Source organism: Neophocaena asiaeorientalis, unplaced genomic scaffold (genome assembly GCF_003031525.2).
Source record: "Neophocaena asiaeorientalis asiaeorientalis breed wild unplaced genomic scaffold, Neophocaena_asiaeorientalis_V1.1 scaffold308, whole genome shotgun sequence".
In the NCBI taxonomy this organism is placed as follows: domain Eukaryota; kingdom Metazoa; phylum Chordata; class Mammalia; order Artiodactyla; family Phocoenidae; genus Neophocaena; species Neophocaena asiaeorientalis.
This window is the reverse complement of record NW_020172768.1, coordinates 1,169,270-1,187,685: the sequence shown is the minus strand read 5'-3', so window position 1 is coordinate 1,187,685 and position 18,416 is coordinate 1,169,270. Positions and strand designations below refer to the sequence as shown.

The following is an 18,416-nucleotide window of genomic DNA, read 5'->3' as shown; positions in this document are numbered from 1 at the left end:
AAGCTGTTGTTTGTCCCATGCAGTTCATGCAACAAAAGACAGTGATTTAAACGTAGAGGGGTATGTGTTGCAGTACTTACAGACCCTATGAAGCAAAGGAAGATGTGATTTCTGCCAGTCTGAGTCTCTTTCTTGTAAAGCTCATATAAAAGAGAGTCTGTAAGGACAGAGCTGGGTTCCCTATTAATGTAGTTTTCTTTTATTATCACAGATTTCCAAAGTTGAGAATGCTGGCTAGAAATGACTCCTTAGTGACTGAATTTATACTTGCTGGATTAACAGACCATCCAGAGCTCCAGCAGCCCCTCTTTTACCTGTTTCTAATGATCTACATTGTCACCGTGGTGGGCAACCTGGGCTCGATCATTCTTATTGGTCTAAATTCTCACCTCCACACCCCCGTGTACTATTTAGTCTTCAACCATCCTTCATTGATCTCTGTTGCTCCTCTGTTTTCACCCCCCAGATGCTGATGAACTTTGGATTCAAGAATAATATCATCTCCTATGTTGGGCGCATGACTCAGCTGTTTTTCTTTCTCTTTTTTGTCATCTCTGAATGCTATACGTTGACCTAAATGGCCTATGACCACTATGTGGCCATCTGTACTCCATTGCTGTATAAGGTCACCATGTTCCATAAGGTCTGTTTGGTGCTATCTTTGGCTGTGTATGTGATGGGGTTTACTGGAGCCTCTGCCCACACAGGGTGCATACTTAGACGAACCTTCTGCAACGTTAATATCAACCATTACTTGTGTGACATCCTCCCACTCCTCCAAGTCTCTTGCACTAGCACTTATGTCAGTGAGGTGGTAGTTCTCATTGTTGTGGGTATTAATATCACAGTACCCAGTTTCACCATCCTAGTTTCTTACATCTTCATCCTTACTTGCATTCTTCATATCAAATCTGCTCAGGGAAGATCGAAAGCCTTCAGCACGTGTAGCTCCCACATCATTGCTCTTTTTTTTGGTTCAGCAGCATTCATGTACCTTAAATATTCTTCTCCTGGATCTATGGACCTGAAAAAAATTTATTCTGTTTTCTATACTAATGTGGTGCCCATGGTCAATCCTTTGATTTACATTTTGAGAAACAAGGATATCAAAGTTACACTGAGGAAATCCCTGTTTAAGAATCCAGAGGAGAACCATGTTCTAATTTGAATCAGCGATATTGTAAAGAAATTCAACTTTTTATTTATTTTTACTGGTGTCTTTCAAGAAGAGTGTATTTATCACCATGTTGCTTCTACAGATTTTTTTAATATGTGGTATGGACTTGTCTTATCACTTCCCTCATTGCTGATCTTGTCTCATATTTGGCCTCTGTATCTACTGCACCTCATATCAGTTTACTGAATAACAACATGTTTATAAAAGGTATAAATATGCTGACCTTTTTAAAATATAATTTTTTCATACTTCCATCTTCTGAGCTATTCCTAATCTGGACAAATATGGTGAATCATAAATCACAGAAAGTTAAAATTATATCTTACTCATCTAAACAGAAGTGCCAAACACTGTAGAAATATTCTCATTCTTGTCGATACTCTTGCTGGTATAGGGAACAGGATTCAATAAAATGTCTTAATACAAACTAGTATATAACTTGAAGTATCATCAGATTCTCTGATCTTTTCCTTTTGTTCTATATTTCTTATCAACCTTTTTATATTTTGCCCTTTCTTGTTCCCTTTGAGAATGGCAAAATCTATACAATTTACCACCTGTTTCTGAGAGCCTGTATCAGCCCAGTTCATTTAATATTGAAGAGAATACATGTAGCTCCACCTTTTACTGCCAAAGATGGTGTTAATAAAGTACCATTAAAGGAATAATACATGTGTACTTTAGGATCCTAGAAAGGGGGCTGACTGGTTTATTATAAAACTTGCATTCATTATTATCTACAATGACAGCAAATATTTTTAAAAAGAGCATATAGCTCTTACTGCATAGTTTGTTATTTATCACTTTAAAGGAAAATAATGCACATTAAGTTAGGAGAAATATGTTAGACATTGTTTTACTTATCTAATGAGATTTATCATGAAAAAAGGTGTATATTAAAGATAATAAACTATATTTTTTCAACATTTTTTGCGATTATTTAAACCTGTACCTCAGTCCATTCAGGCTGCTGTAACAAAATACCGCAGACTCAATGACATAAACAACAGAAATTTATTTCTCACAGTTCTGGAGGTTGGAAGTCCAAGATCAGGGTATCAGCATAAATGGGTGAGGGCACTTTTCTGGGTCGCTCCCTTCTCATTATATGCTCACAAGGTGGAAGGGGCTAGTGATTCCTGTGAGATGTCTTTTATAAGGTACTAATCCCAATTATGAGGGTTCCATCTTCATGACTTAAGTACCTCCTAAAGGCTCCATCTCCCAATATCATCATCTTTGGGGGGTTTAGGATTTCAACACTTGACCGTAACACCTTGTCTACCCAATAAGATAATAAACAGATTTAAAGTAGATGCTGTTTTCTCTAATTTCCCTATTTCTCCAGCACTTTTCTGTTTGTATATTTAGAATGTCAGATGTATTTGGAGGGCAAGAAGAATAGTGGTTACCTCTGGCGAGGGGATGGGTATTGACTGAGAAGGGGAACAAGGGAAACTTTCTAGGAAATGTGTATCTTGAATTATATTTTATATGGGCATATATATATATAGGTAAAATTCATTGAGCCATACACTTAAGATTTATGTTTCCTTTTTAACGAAGTATAGTTGATTTATACTATCATATTAGTTTCACTTGCACAACATAGTGATTCAATATTTTTATAGATTATACACCATTTAAAGTTATTACAAAATAATGGCTATATTTCACTGCACTGTACAATATATCCTTGCTGATTATTTATTTTATACATAGTAGTTTTTAAGCCTTAGTTCCATACACGTAACCTGCCCCTCCCTCCTTCCCTCTGCCCTTTGGTAACTAGTAGTTTGTTTCCTATATCTGTGAGCATGTTTTTGTTTTGCATATACATTCATTTTATTATTTTTTTAGATTCCATATGTAAGTGATATAATACAGTATTTGTCTTTCTCTGTTTGACTTACTTCACTCAGTATGACAATCTCTAGATCCATTCATGTTGCTACAAATGGCAGAATTTCAATATTTTTATGGCTGAGTAATATTCCATCTTTATCTATGTATCATATCTTTATCCATTCGTCTATTGATGGGCCTTTGGGTTGCTTCCATATCTTGGCAATTGTAAATAGTGCTGCTATGAACATTGGGGCATATGTATCTTTTTAAATAGTGTTTTTGTTTTTTTCCCAGATATACCTCCAACAGTGGAAATACTGGATCATATGGTAGATCTATTTTTTAATTTTTTTGAGGAGCCTCCATACTGTTTTCCATGGTGGCTGCACCAATTTACACTCCCACAGTGTACAAGTGTTCTCTTTTCTCCACATCTTCTCCAACATTTGTTATTTGTAGAGTTTTGATAATAGCCATTCTGACAGCCGTGAGGCGATATCTTGTTGTTTTGATGTGCACTTTCCTGACAGTTAGCGATGTTGAGCATCTTTTCATGTGTCTGTTGGCCATCTATATGCCTCCTTTTGAAAAATGTCTGTTCAGGACTTCTACCCGTTTTTAACTTGTGTTGATCTGGTTATATATGTTGGATATTAACCCGTTATCAGTCATATTATTTATAAATATTTTCTCCCATTCAGTATGTTGTCTTTTCATTTTGTTGATGGTTTCCTTTGCTATGCAAAAGCTTTTAAGTTTAATTAGGTCCCGTTTGTTTATGTTTGCTTTTATTTCATTTACCTTAGGTGACAGATGTAAAAAAATATTCCTACAGTTTATGTCAAAGAGTGTTCTGCTTATGTTTTCTTCTAGGATTTTTATGGTTTCATGTGTTACATTTAGGTCTTTAATCCATTTTCAGTTTATTTTTGTATATGGTCAGGAAATGTTCATCCCATTGTTTTACAAGTAGCTGTCCAGTTTTCCCAGCATCACTTGTTGAAAAGAATGTCATTTCTTCACTGTATATTCTTCACTTCATTGTTGTAGATTGACAATAAATGTGTGGGTTTTTTTCTGGGATCTCTATTCTGTTTCATTGATCTGTGTGTCTGTTTTTGTGCAGGCACCACTCTGTTTTGATTACTCTAGCTTTGTAGTATAGTCTGAAGGCTGCTAGGGTAATACATCCAGCTTTGTTCTTCTTTTCTCAAGATTGCTTTGGCAGTTTGGGGCCTTTTTTGGTTGTATGTGAATTTTAGGATTAATTTTTCTAGTTCTGTGAAAAATATCATAGGTATTTTGTTAGGGATTGCATTAAATCTTTAGATTGCTTTGGGTGGTATGGCCATTTTAACAACATTGTTTGAATCCAAGAGCACAGAATATCATTTCATTTCTTTGTATCATATTCAGTTTCCTTTATGTTTTATATTTTCCAGATTATACATCTTTCACCTCTTTGGTTTAGTTTCTTCCTATGTATTTTATTCTTTTTCAAACTATTTTAAATGGGCTTTATTTTTTACTTTCTTTTTCTGATAGTTTATTGTGTATGGAAACTCAACAGATTTCTGTATGTTAATCTTGTATCCCGCAACATTGCTGAATTCATTTATTTTAATAGCTTTGGGGTGGAGACTTTAGCATTTTCTATATAATGTATCATGTCATCTGCAAATAGTGGCAATTTTACTCCTTCCCTTCAAATTAGGATACCTCATTTCTTTTTCTTGTGTGATTGCTGTGGCTAGGACTTCCAATTCTGTGTTAAATAGAAGTTGCAAGACTGGCATCCTTGTATGGTTCCTGAATTTAGAGGAAAGGCTTTCAGCTTTTCACCATTGAGTATGATGTTACATGTGGATTCATCATAAATGGCCTTTATTATGTTGAGATATGTTCCCTCAATACCCACTTTGCTAAGTGTTTTTTGTCATGACTGGATGTTGAATTTTGTCAAATGTTTCTTCTGTCTGTGATTGTGTGCTTTTTATTCTTCATTTTTTTTTTTTTTTTTTTTTTGCGGTATGCAGGTCTCTCACCACTGTGGCCTCTCCCGTCACGAAGCACAGGCTCCGGACGCGCAGGCCCACTGGCCATGGCCCACAGGCCCAGCCACTCCGCGGCATGTGGGATCCTCCCAGACCGGGGCACGAACCCATATCCCCTGCATCGGCAGGCAGACCCCCAACCACTGCACCACCAGGGAAGCCCATATTCTTCCTTTTCTTAATGTGGTTTATCACATTGATTGATTTGTGAATGCTGAACCATCCTTGTGACTGTAGAATAAATCCAACTTGATCATGGTGTATGATCCTTTTTATATATTGTTGGATTTGGTTTCCTAATATTTTGTTGAGGATTTTTGCATCTATATTTGTCAGAAATATTGGCTTCTACCTTCCCTTTTTTGTAGTGTCTTTGCTTGATTTTGGTATCAGGGTAATGGTGGCCCTGTAGAATGAGTTTGATAATGTTCTGTCCTCTTCATATTTTGGAACAGTGTGAGAAAGATAGGTATTATTTCTTCTCCATATTTTTGGTAGAATTCCCCTGTAAAGCTGTTCAGTCTTGGGCTTTTTTTTTTCCCCTGGGAGACATTTAATTGCAAATTCAATTTCACTGCTAGTGGTCAGTTCAAATTGCCTGTTTCTTCTTGATTCTGTCTTGAAAGGTTGTATGTTTCTAGAAATTTGTCCATTACTTTTAGGTTGTCCAACTTGTTGGCATATAACTGTTTGCAACATTCTCTTATGATATTTTGTATCTCTGTGGTATCAGTTGTTCTTTCTCTTTCTTTTCTTATTTTGTTTATTTGTGTTTTCTATATTTTCTTCCTGGTGAGCTTGACTGGTGGTTTATCTTTTTTTTTTTAATCTTTAAAAAAAATAGCTCTTTGTTTCCTTGATCTTTTCTGTTGTTTTTCTATTTCTATTTTATTTATTTCCTCTCTGAACTTTATTATTTCCTTCCTTCTCCTGGACTTTGGGATTTCTTACTTCTTATTCTAATTCTTTTAGGTGGTAGATTAGGTTGTTTACTTGAGATTTTTCTTCTTTCTTGAGGAAGACTTGTATCACTATAAACTTCCTTCTTAGAACTGCTTTTGCTGCATCCCACAGATTTTGGATTGTGTTGTTTCCATTTTCATTTGTTTCAAAGTATTTTCTGATTTACTCTTCGATTTCTTCATTGACCAATTGCTTTTTTAGTAGCATGTTGTTTAGTCTCCATGTGTTTGTGGTTTTCCCATTTTTCTTTATGTAACTGATTTTTTGTTTTATACCATATGGTTGGAAAAATGCTTGATATAAGTTCTGTCCTTTAAAATTTGTTGAGACTTGTTTTGTGCCCTACCATGTGATCTATCCTATGATACACAGAACACAACAAAGAATTATCCACTTCAAAATACCATTAGTGCTAATTTGAGAAATCCTACTATAATGAATATGGATTAATAGCAATGGGAACACTTCTCAGGCTCCTATTATATGTCAGGCATGTTCCTAATAAACTTTGGGTGATTTAACTAATTTAATCCACAAAACAGCCCTATGAGATAGCTCTTTTGCTAGCCTCATTTTATAGATATACATAGGGATAAGTATATAAAAATATGCAAGGATCAGAGAGGTTATATGATTGTCTATGGTCTTACAATTAAGAAGTTTAACAGCCAGATTTAAACTAAGTCTGACTTAAGGGGCCCATTCTTTTAACCATTTTGCTACAACACATCTTTACAGAGGTGAAATCCATAAGCATGGACAGTGCTAAAGCTATGATACACTATTTCACTAATGCAATCCCAGAGGCTCTAGGAAAGTGCTAGTAAAGTCAAGTGATTATGCCCCAAATGTTCCTTTTTTAGAACTGTGCATAGACACCAGGAGATGATGAAGAAAGTACAAAAGGGGCACCCATTTTTCTGCATTGGGGGTTAAGAATTCTCATTGTGAAATTATAAACTGAGTAGAACATTGTGTCTCCAAGGATCTATGATACAGGATGGAAACACAAACTCAGTAATTTCTACCCTCAGTGGGCTCACTTAACTTGAAAGGAAATCATGAGGGAGAGAATAATTTTCTGTGCTCCCAATCAATTTTCCCAGAACTATAGGGCATGGAATAGAATCTCATTTGAATCAACTGATTGTTTTGGAGCTCATATAAGGTTGCTTTCCTCCTTGCAATTGAAGAGGACCTTCTGGGTAAATTCTCAAATTATGGCTTGTTCCCCAGCATACCTCTTTTAGCAAGTCAAAGACTGAGGACCGTGCTGGTGGATATTGCCTCCTTCATTGTCAGAAACTTTGACCCTCTCAGGACTGTAAGGCAGAAGGGGCCTTAAGGTTCAATGACAGTGAGGCATTCAGAAAAAAGGTGAGGGTTGAATCAACCCCCCCTTTTCTTTTCAGACCCCAAACTACATAAATCAATGGTTGTGGGGAACACTACCTGTTTAATTGCTCTTTTCAGCCCTGATCCTTAATGGACACAGGGGAGAAGGGAGAAAATGACATGCAGGGACACTGGGAGTCTACCAGCATGATTTCTGAACAGAGACAAACAACGGTAGTAAGGGTAGAAAGGAGAAAATGAGGAATCATCAGGAATAATCATAAGTCTTGCTTTTTGGATGTCTTAATGTATGTCTTTATAAAAGTGAGATTATAAACAAGCAGATCCAGCTCTCCCTTGGAAAACAAAGAGGAAAAGTCCATTATTAATGTCAGTTTCTACCCCTGTTCCTGCAGATCACAATTGTGCAATTAATGGCTACGGAAAATGCCTACTCTGTGACTGAGTTTATCCTTATGGGATTCACATACCAACCTGAACTCCAACTACTCTTGTTTTTCCTGTTTCTGGTGAACTACATGGTCACTGTGGTAGGCAGTTTGTGCTTGATGAATCTAATTTGTCTAAATTCACACCTTCTCACACCCATGTATTTTTTCGGCTTTAATCTGTCTTTTATTGATCTCTGTTACTCATGTGTCTTTACCCCAAAATGCTAAAGAGATTTATTTCAGAGAAGAACATCATCTCCTTTACAGGATGCATGTCTTAGCTATTTTTCTTCTGATTTTTTGTCAACTCTGAGTGCTATGTGTAGACAGCCATGGCCTGTGATCACTATGTGTCCATCTGTAAGCCACTGCTGTACACAGTCACCATGTCCCCTCAGGTCTGTTCTCTGCTTATGTCTAGTTCATATGTGATGGGGTTTGCTGGTGGTGTGGTCCACACAGGGTGTATGATCAGGCTGATCTTTTGTGATTCCAACATCATCAACCATTACCTGTGTGACATCTTCCACCTCCTCCAGCTCTCCTGCAGCAGCACCTATGCCAATGAACTTGTGGTTTCTGTTGTTGTGGGTACAGTTGTCATGGTATCTAGCTTCACTATCTCTGTTTCTTATACCTTCTTTTCAATATCCTTCACATACCATCATATAAAGGTTGGTCCAAAGCCTTCAGCACCATGGCTCCACATAATAACAGCTAGTCTATTCTATAGACTTGGGCTGCTCATTCATGTCAAGCCATCATTTGCTGGGTCTGTGGGTCAGGGGAAATTTTTCTCAGTGTTTTACGCCAATGTAGTACCCATGTTGAACCCTCTCATTTATAGCCTCAGGAACAAGGATGTCAAAATTGCTCTGAAGAAAACCATGAAGAGAATTACAAACTGAGCTGAACCATTTATACCTCCATTTTTGTCTTTTCCTTCTCTTCCTGCTCCACTTTATCTTCTTCCTACTATTCGTTTTTTTTCTTCATTTGTCTTTCTAAATTCTTCTTGGCAGGATTTCTTCTCTAATTTCTTTTTTCTTTTCTTGCCACATGATGTAACCCCATGGGCCTATTCTTGGACTAGATGATCATTCTCAGCCCTTAGTAACCCTACACAAGTTGGAGACAATGGGCCAATAACCTTTCCCATCTAAGGATAACACTACTTACTTCTTTTCTTGTGTCTTTCCCATCCAAGGTAAGCCATGGAGGGGTATGCTGTCTAATCAATTTTTTTTCTTTTTTGGTTTCATTACACAGCACCCTTTCCTGTTTCAATGATTACTTACAATTTCATAAAACAGAGAATGACAAAAATTGTGGGTATGGTAAACTTGTAAATATTTCCAGAATTTTTCAGAGTTTATTAATCACTCTTATTCTAGATTTTCAGTATGCATATATATAGCAATTGAATACTTTGTTGAACTAAGGTTCTTTATTCTTGAGAATGCTTGAGAATGTATCAGCTACACTATTCTGCTCACCTTTCACAATACACACCAATAACAAATGCCTCTGTTTATGGTATTGGTCAACTGATATTTTGTCAGAAATGTAATTGAAATTGTTATCAACTTGTCTACATATCTGTGGATTGTGATTGTGATTAAAAATTAACCAATAGTATTTTTGGCTACAGAATAGATTGTCACATGTAATGTCAGGATTCTTTGTCTAACTGCAAAACAGGGGTTCCCCTTTGCAAAGGAAGATTTCCTGCTTTCAAAACACAAACAATAATATATGGCAAAACCTTGTCCTACTGGGATTTACTCTTTCAACATGGTAATTTGACTCCTCCCTTTTGTCTCTCAGAAGGAAAATCTGTACTCCATAACAGATTACTCCATAATCTGTACTTTAATTCCTATTAAAAGGTAAGTCTCCTCATCCTGTTTTATAGATAAGGAAATAGTTATGTGACTTAATCAAAATCCCACAGCTAATGATGCAGAGCCCAGTTTTTGAACCCACTGTTCATCTCACAAAGAAATGGAATGAAAGAAAGAATTGTGAAGGGACAGAGAGAGCTCCTAGAGCATTGTTTCTGAATGAGCTTGGAAGTGGGAGTTTTCCTCAGCCATGATTGCTGTAGCAGAGGGATGTTCTACAAGGCTCTGGTACCTAACTAAAGTGTACCTGCTTTTATGCCAATACCATACTGTCCTGATTACTGTAGCTTTGTAGCTTTGTCTGAAGTCAGGGAGCCTGATTCCTCCAGCTCCGTTTTTCCTTCTCAAGATTCCTTTGGCTATTCAGGGCCTTTTGTGTTTCCATACAAATTGTGAAATTTTTTGTTCTATTCTGTGAAAAATGCCAGTGGTACTTTGATAGGGATTGCATTGAATCTGTAGATTGCTTTGGGTCATTTAGTCATTTTCACAATATTGATTCTTCCAAACCAAGAACATGGTATATCTCTCCATCTGTTGGTATCATCTTTAATTTGTCAACAGTGTCTTATAGTTTTCTGCATACAGATCTTTTGTCTCCCTAGATAGGTTTATTCCTAGGTATTTTATTCATTTTGTTGCAATGGCAAATGGCAGTGTTTCTTTCTCTTTCAGATTTTTCATCATTAGTGTATAGGAATGCAAGAGATTTCTGTGCATTAATTTTGTATCCTGCAACTTTGATACCAAATTCATTGATTAGCTCTGGCAGCTTTCTGGTGGCATCTTTAGCATTCTCTATGTATAGTATCATATCACTTGCAAACAGTGAGAGCTTTACTACTTCTTTTCCCATTTGGACTCCTCTTCTTTTTCTTCTCTGATTGCCGTGGCTAGGATTTCCAAAACTATGTTGAATAACAGTGGTGAGAGTGGACATCCTTGTCTTTTTCCTGACCTTACAGGAAATGCTTTCAATTTTTCACCATAGAGAATAATGTTTGCTGTGGGTTTGTCGTATATAGCCTTTATTATGTTGAGGTAGGTTCCCTCTATGCCCACTTTCTGGAGAGTTTTTATCATAAATGGGTGTTGAATTTTGTCAAAAGCTTTTTCTGCATCTATTGAGATGATCATATGGTTTTTATTCTTCAATTTGTTAATATGGTGTATCACATTGATTGATTTGCGTATATTGAAGAATCCTTGCATCCCTGGGATAAATCCCACTTGATCATGGTGTATGATCCTTTTAATGTGTTGTTGGATTCTGTTTGCTAGTATTTTGTTGAGGATTTTTGCGTCTATATTCATCAGTGATATTGGTCTGTAATTTTCTTTTTTTGTAGTATCTTTCTCTGGTTTTGGTATCAGGGTGATGGTGGCCTCATAGAATGAGTTTGGGAGTGTTCCTTCCTCTGCAATTTTTTGGAAGAGTTTGAGAAGGATGGGTGTTAGCTCTTCTCTAAATGTTTGATAGAATTCACCTGTGAAGCCATCTGGTCCTGGACTTTTGTTTGTTGGAAGATTTTTAATCACAGTTTCAATTTCATTACTTGTGATTGGTCTGTTCATATTTTCTGTTTCTTCCTGGTTCAGTCTTGGAAGGTTATACCTTTCTAAGAATTTGTCCATTTCTTCCAGGTTGTCCATTTTATTGGCATAGAGTTGCTTGTAGTAGTCTCTTAGGATGCTTTGTATTTCTGCGGTGTCTGTTGTAACTTCTCCTTTTTCATTTCTAATTTTATTGATTTGAGTCCTCTCCCTCTTTTTCCTGATAAGTCTGGCTAATGGTTTATCAATTTTGTTTATCTTCTCAAAGAACCAGCTTTTAGTTTTATTCATCTTTGCTATTGTTTTCTTTGTTTCTATTTCATTTATTTCTGCTCTGATCTTTATGATTTCTTTCCTTCTGCTAACTTTGGATTTTGTTTGTTCTTCCTTCTCTAGTTTCTTTAGGTGTAAGGTTAGATTGTTTATTCGAGATTTTTCTTGTTTCTTGGTGTAGGCTTGTATAGCTATAAACTTCACGCTTAGAACTACTTTTGCTGCAGCCCTTAGGTTTTGGATCGTCGTGTTTTCATTGTCATTTGTCTCTAGGTATTTTTTGATTTCCTCTTTGATTTCTTCAGTGATCTCTTGGTTATTTAGTAACGTATTGTTTAGCCTCCATGTGTTTGTGTTTTTTACGTTTTTTTCCCTGTACTTGATTTCTAATCTCATAGTGTTCTGGTCATAAAAGATGCTAGATATGATTTCAATTTTCTTAAATTTACTGAGGCTTGATTTGTGACCCAAGATGTGATCTATCCTGGAGAATGTTCCATGTGCACTTAAGAAGAAAGTGTAATCTGCTGTTTTTGGATGCAATGTCCTATAAATATCAATTAAATCTATCTCATCTATTGTGTCATTTAAGGCTTCTGTTTCCTTATTTGTTTTCATTTTAGATGATCTGTCCATTGGTGTAACTGAGGTGTTAAAGTCCCCCATTATTATTGTGTTACTGTTGATTTCCTCTTTTATAGCTGTTAGCAGTTGCCTTATGTATTGAGGTGCTCCTGTGTTGGGTGCATATATATTTATAATTCTTATCTTCTTCTTGAATTGATCCCCTGATCATTATGTAGTGTCCTTCCTTGTCTCTTGTAACATTATTTTAAAGTCTATTTTATCTGATATGAGTATTGCTATGCCCAGTTTCTTTTGATTTCCATTTGCATAGAATATCTTTTTCAATCTCCTCACTTTCAGTCTGAATGTGTCCCTAGGTCTGGTCTCTTGTAGACAACATTATATATGGGTATGTTTTTATATCCATTCAGCATGCCTCTGTCTTTCGGTGGAGCATTTAATCCATTCACGTTTAGGGTAATTATCGATATGTATGTTCCTATTACCATTTTCTTAATTGTTTTGGATTTCTATTTGGCGGTCCTTTTCTTCTCTTATGATCCCACTTAGAGAAGTTCCTTTACCATTTGGTATAGAGTTGGTTTGGTGGTGCTGAATTCTCGTAGCTGTTGTTTGTCTGTAAAGCTTTTGATTTCTCCATCGAATCTGAATGAGATCCTTGCCATGTAGAGGAATCTTGGTTGTAGGTTCTTCCCTTTCATCACTTTAAGTATATCATGCCACTCCCTTCTGGCTTGCAGAGCTTCTGCTGAAAAATCAGCTGTTAACCTTATGGGAGTTCCCTTGTATGTTATTTGTCATTTTTCCCTTGCTGCTTTTAATATTTTTACTTTGTATTTAATTTTTGAGAGTTTGATTAATATGTGTCATGGTGTGTTTCTCCTTGGATTTATCCTGTATGGGACTCTCTGGTCTTCCTGGACTCGATTAACTATTTCCTTTCCCATACTAGAGACGTTTTTGACTATAATCTCTTCAAATATTTTCTCAGTCCCTTTCTTTTTCTCTTCTTCTTCTGGGACCCCTAATATTTGAATGTTGGTGCAGTTAATGTAGTCCCAGAGATCTCTGAGACTGTCCTCAATTCTTTTCATTCTTTTTTCTTTATTCTGCTCTGCAGTAGTTATTTCCACTATTTTATCTACCAGGTCACTTATCCGTTCTTCCTCCTCAGTTATTCTGCTATTGATCCCTTCTAGAGAACTTTTAATTTCATTTATTGTTTTGTTCACCAGTTTTTTTGCTCTAGTTTTTCTAGGTCCTTGTTAAACGTTTCTTGTATATTCTCCATTCTATTTCCAAGGTTCTGGATCATCTTTACTATCATCATTCTGAATTCTTTTTCAGTTAGACTGCCTATTTCCTCTTCATTACTTAGGTCTGGTGGGTGTTTGCCTTGGTCATTCATCTGTTGTGTGTTTCTCTGTCTTCTCGTTTTGCTTAACTTACTGTGTTTGGGGTCTCCTTTTTGCAGCCTGCAGGTCCGTAGTTCCCGTTATTTTGCTGTCTGCTCCCAGTGGCTAAGGTTGGTTCAGTGGGTTGTGTAGGCTTCCTGGTGGAGGCGACTAGTGCCTGTATTCTGCTGGATGAGGCTGGATCTTGTCTTTCTGGTGGGCAGGTCCACGTCTGGTGGTGTGATTTGAGGTGTCTGTGACCTTATTATGATTTTAGGCGGCCTCTCTGCTAATGGATGGGGTTATGTTCCTGTCTTGCTAGTTCTTTGGAATAGGGTGTCCAGCATGTAGTTTGCTGGTCGTTGAGTGCAGCTGGGTCTTGGCATTGAGATGGAGATCTCTGGGAGATTCTTGCCATTTGATATTACATGGAGCTGGGAGGTCTCTTGTGGACCAGTGTCCTGAACTTGGCTCTCCCACCTCAGAGGCACATCCCTGATGCCTGGCTTGAGCACCAACAGCCTGTCATCCACACAGCTCAGAATACAAGGAAGAAAAAAAAAGAAAGAAAGGAGATAAAATAAAATAATTAAAATTAAAAAAATTTTTTAATTTTAATTAAAAAAAACAAGAGAGCAACCAAAGCAAAAAATAAATCCACCAATGATAACAAGTGCTAAAAACGATACTTAAAAAAAACAAAATAAGCCGACAGATAGAAACCTATCGTAAAAGCAAAACTACACAGACAAAATCACACACAGAATCATACACATACACTGAAAGAGAAAAAGGGGGAAAATATCTATTTATATATATATATGCAAAATACAAATTATATATTTAATATATATATTAAATATAATATATATATTAAATATATACGTATATTATATATATGTGTGTGTATATATATATATATATGTGTATATTGCTTCCAAAGTCCACCTCCTCAATTGGGGAAGATACATTTTCTATTCAGGTATTCCACAGCTGCAGTGTACATCAAGTTGACTGTGGAGATTTAATCTGCTGCTCCTGAGGCTGCTGGGAGAAATTTCCTTTTCTCTTCTTTGTTCACACAGCTCCTGGGGTTTAGCTTTGGATTTGGCCCTGCCTCTGCGTGTAGGTCGCCTGAAGGCATCTGTTCTTCGCTCAGACAGGATAGGGTTAAAGGAGCAGCTGATTTGGGGACTCTGGCTCACTCAGGCAGGGGGGAGGGAGGGGTATAGAATGCGGGGCGAGCCTGTGGCGGCAGAGGCCAGCGTGATGTTGCACCAGCATGAGGCGTGCCATGTGTTCTCCCGAGGAAGTTGTCCCTGGATCCTGGGACCCTGGCAGTGGTGGGCTGAAGAGGCTCTCAGGAGGGGAGGTGTGAATAGTGACGTGTGCTTGCACACAGGCTTCTTGGTGTCTGTAGCAAGCATACATATTGTCTCATGCCCGTCTCTGAGGTCCACGCTGATAGCAGCAGCTCGCACCCATTTCTGGAGCTCCTTTAAGCCGCGCTCTTAATCCCCTCTCCTCACGCACCGGGAAACAGGCAAGGAAAAGTCTCTTGCCTCTTCAGCACCTCCAGACGTTTTCCCGGACTCGCTCCCAGGTAGTTGCGGCGCACTAGCCCCTTCACGCTGTGTTCACACAGCCAACCCCAGCCCTCTCCCTGGGATCCGACCTCCGAAGCCCAAGCCTCAGCTCCCAGCCCCCACCTGTCCCGGCAAGCGAGCAGACAAGCCTCTCAGGCTGGTGAGTGCTGGTCGGCACTGATCCTCTATGCGGGAATCTCTCCGCTTTGACCTCTGCACCCCCGTTGCTGCGCTCTCCTCCGTGGTTCTGAAGCTTCCCCCCTCCGCCAACCCCCGTCTCCGCCCGTGAAGGGCCTTCCTAGTGTGTGGAAACCTTTCCTCCTCCACAGCTCGCTCCCACTGGTGCAGGTCCCATCCCTATTCTTTTGTCTCTGTTTTTTTTTTTCTTTTGCCCTGCCAAGGTACGTGGGGAGTTTCTTGCCTTTTGGGAGGTCTGAGGTCTTCTGCCAGCGTTCAGTAGGTGTTCTGTAGGAGTTGTTCCACATGTAGATATATTTCTGATGTATTTGTGGGGAGGAAGGTGATCTCCACATCTTACTCTTCCACCATCTTGAAGCTCCTCCTATCACTCACTTCTTTTAGAACAAGTTCCCACAGGTCAACAGCCTGCAGACACATGGCTGACAGGAGCATCCTAGATCACAACCCACCTTCCTGCCTCAAGCCAGACCACCTCTCTCATTTCATTCTTTTAATATTATCTTTCTCAGAGGAAAAGTCTTTAATTTTGATAACATCCAGTTTATTTTAAATTTTATGGACCATTTCTTTTCTCTCACATTTTAAGAGAGTGAAAAATAATTACCCAATTTTTCTTCCACACTATATGTATAATATCTTTTGCAGTTTTAAAAATAAGATATATGTATATCTCAAGGATCTTAATTTGATATTTTTAAATGTTCTTAAAGCCTTCTTGGGATATTCCAAACAATTTTTTTTCCTTTTAATTCAAATATTGTCTAATACAAAAGTCCCCATCAGAGGGAGCTGTTTACTAAGATTCTCACTGAAGCAATTTCCAATTGATAATAATTCCCTTCACTGATAGAGACCTACTTAGACCACATAACACTGTGGCCTAATTAATTCATAGGGAAAATTAATATAGATTAATTTTTCACACTGTTCCAGTACTGATATGAAAGAAAATTATTATTTTAGGACAGTTAAAATTATAAGAAGGCTTTCTCCTAAAGACCCAGTGTTCCTTTTCTCCTTTACCAAGAGTTATGTTCTAGACTGTTTAGAGAATTTATGAACTAGCAAATCTCAGAGGGAACATTTTTCTTTAAGTGAGTAATTGATAGCAGAGTTAATAGCCAAAATAAGGTAAAGTCCTGATTCCTGCATTTCTCTTTAAATAATAAATGTACTGTCCCATTGTGGGATTTGCTGGGATATATTTCTGAGTTCTATTGTCCAGAAATGCAATTGTTCATTGCCTTTGTACCCAGCTTCAATATGTCTGGCTTCACGCATGAACTGAGTGAAAGGCCCTCAACAAGTTTCAGAATTTCCTACAAATTCTCTACATAAATTGTTTTGACAGAGAAATTAAAATATTTACAAACAAGCAAAAGTTAAGAGAATTGCACACCACCAAACCAGCTTTACAACAAATGCTAAAGAAACTCTTCTAGGGAGGATACACAAGAGAAGGAAAAGACCTACAATGACAAACCCAAAACAATTAAGAAAATGGTAATGGAAACATATATACTGATAATTACCTTAAATGTAAATGGATTAAATGCTCCAACCCAAAGACACAGACTGGCTGAATGGATACAAAAGCATGACCCATGTATATGCTGTCTACTAGTTAAGAGAATTGAGCACCACCAAACCAGCTTTACAACAAATGCTAAAGAAACTCTTCTAGGGAGGATACACAAGAGAAGGAAAAGACCTACAATGACAAACCCAAAACAATTAAGAAAATGGTAATGGAAACATATATACTGATAATTACCTTAAATGTAAATGGATTAAATGCTCCAACCCAAAGACACAGACTGGCTGAATGGATACAAAAGCATGACCCGTGTATATGCTGTCTACAGAGATCCACTTCAGACCTAGGGACACATACAGACTGAAAGTGAGGAGATGGAAAAAGATAATCCATGCAAATGGAAATCAAAAGAAAGCTGGAGTAGCAATTCTCATATCAGACAATATAGACTTTAAAATGAAGTCTATTACAAGAGACAGGGAAGGACACTACATAATGGTCAAGGGATCAATCCAAGAAGAAGATATAACAGTTGTAAATATTTATGCACCCAACACAGGAGCACCTCAATACATAAGGCAAATGCGAACAGCCATAAAAGGGAAATTGACAGTAACACAATAATACTAGGGGACTTTAACACCCCACTCACTTTCACCGATGGACAGATCATCCGAAATGAAAATAAATAAGGAAACACAAGCTTTAAATGACAAATTAAGAAAGATGAACTTAATTGATAATTATAGGACACTCCATCCAAAAACAACAGAATACACTTTCTTCTCAAGTGCTTATGGAACATTCTCCAGGATAGATCATATCATGGGTCACAAATAAAGCCTTGGGAAATTTAAGAAAACTGAAATCATATCAAGTACCTTTTCTGACCACAACGGTATGAGACTATATATCAATTACAGAAAAAAACTAAAAAATACAAACACATGGAGGCTAAACAATGCACTAATAACCAAGAGATCACTGAATAAATCAAAGAGGAAATAAAAAAATACCTAGAAACAAATGACAATGAAAACACGATGACCCAAAACCTATGGGATGCAGCAAAAGCAGTTCTAAGAGGGAAGTTTATAGCATTACAACCCTACCTCAAGAAACAAGAACAATCTTAAATAAACAACCTAACCTTACTCCTAAAGCAACTAGAGAAAGAAGAACAAAAAAACCCCAAAGTTAGCAGAAGGAAAGAAATCAGAAAGATCACATCAGAAATAAATGAAAAAGAAATAAAGGAAATGATAACAGAGATCAATAAAGCTAAAAGCTGGTTCTTTGAGAAGATAAACAAAACTGGTAAACCATTAGCCAGACTCATCAGGAAAAAGAGAGAGAGGGCTCAAATCAATAAAATTAGAAATGAAAAAGGAAATGTTACAAGAGACATGGCAGAAATACAAAGCATCTCAAGAGACTACAAGCAACTCTATGCCAATAAAATGGACAACCTGGAAGAAATGGACAAATTCTTCGAAAGGTATAACCATCCAAAACTGAACCAGGGAGAAATAGAAAATATGAACAGACCA

At 37.3% G+C, this 18,416-nt stretch overlaps 1 protein-coding gene and 1 pseudogene across 1 annotated transcript; both read left to right on the top strand.

Annotated features, from left to right (window-relative positions):
* The first annotated feature begins 227 nt into the window (after window positions 1-227).
* LOC112396835 (olfactory receptor 8B3-like) lies at window positions 228-1,168 on the top strand. Its single transcript, XM_024740760.1, is given in 2 exon segments — window positions 228-420; window positions 423-1,168. Coding segments are annotated over 2 exon segments (939 nt in total).
* A 6,637-nt stretch (window positions 1,169-7,805) lies between these two features.
* On the top strand, window positions 7,806-8,737 carry LOC112396860 (olfactory receptor 143-like; annotated as a pseudogene).
* Window positions 8,738-18,416: the final 9,679 nt, after the last annotated feature.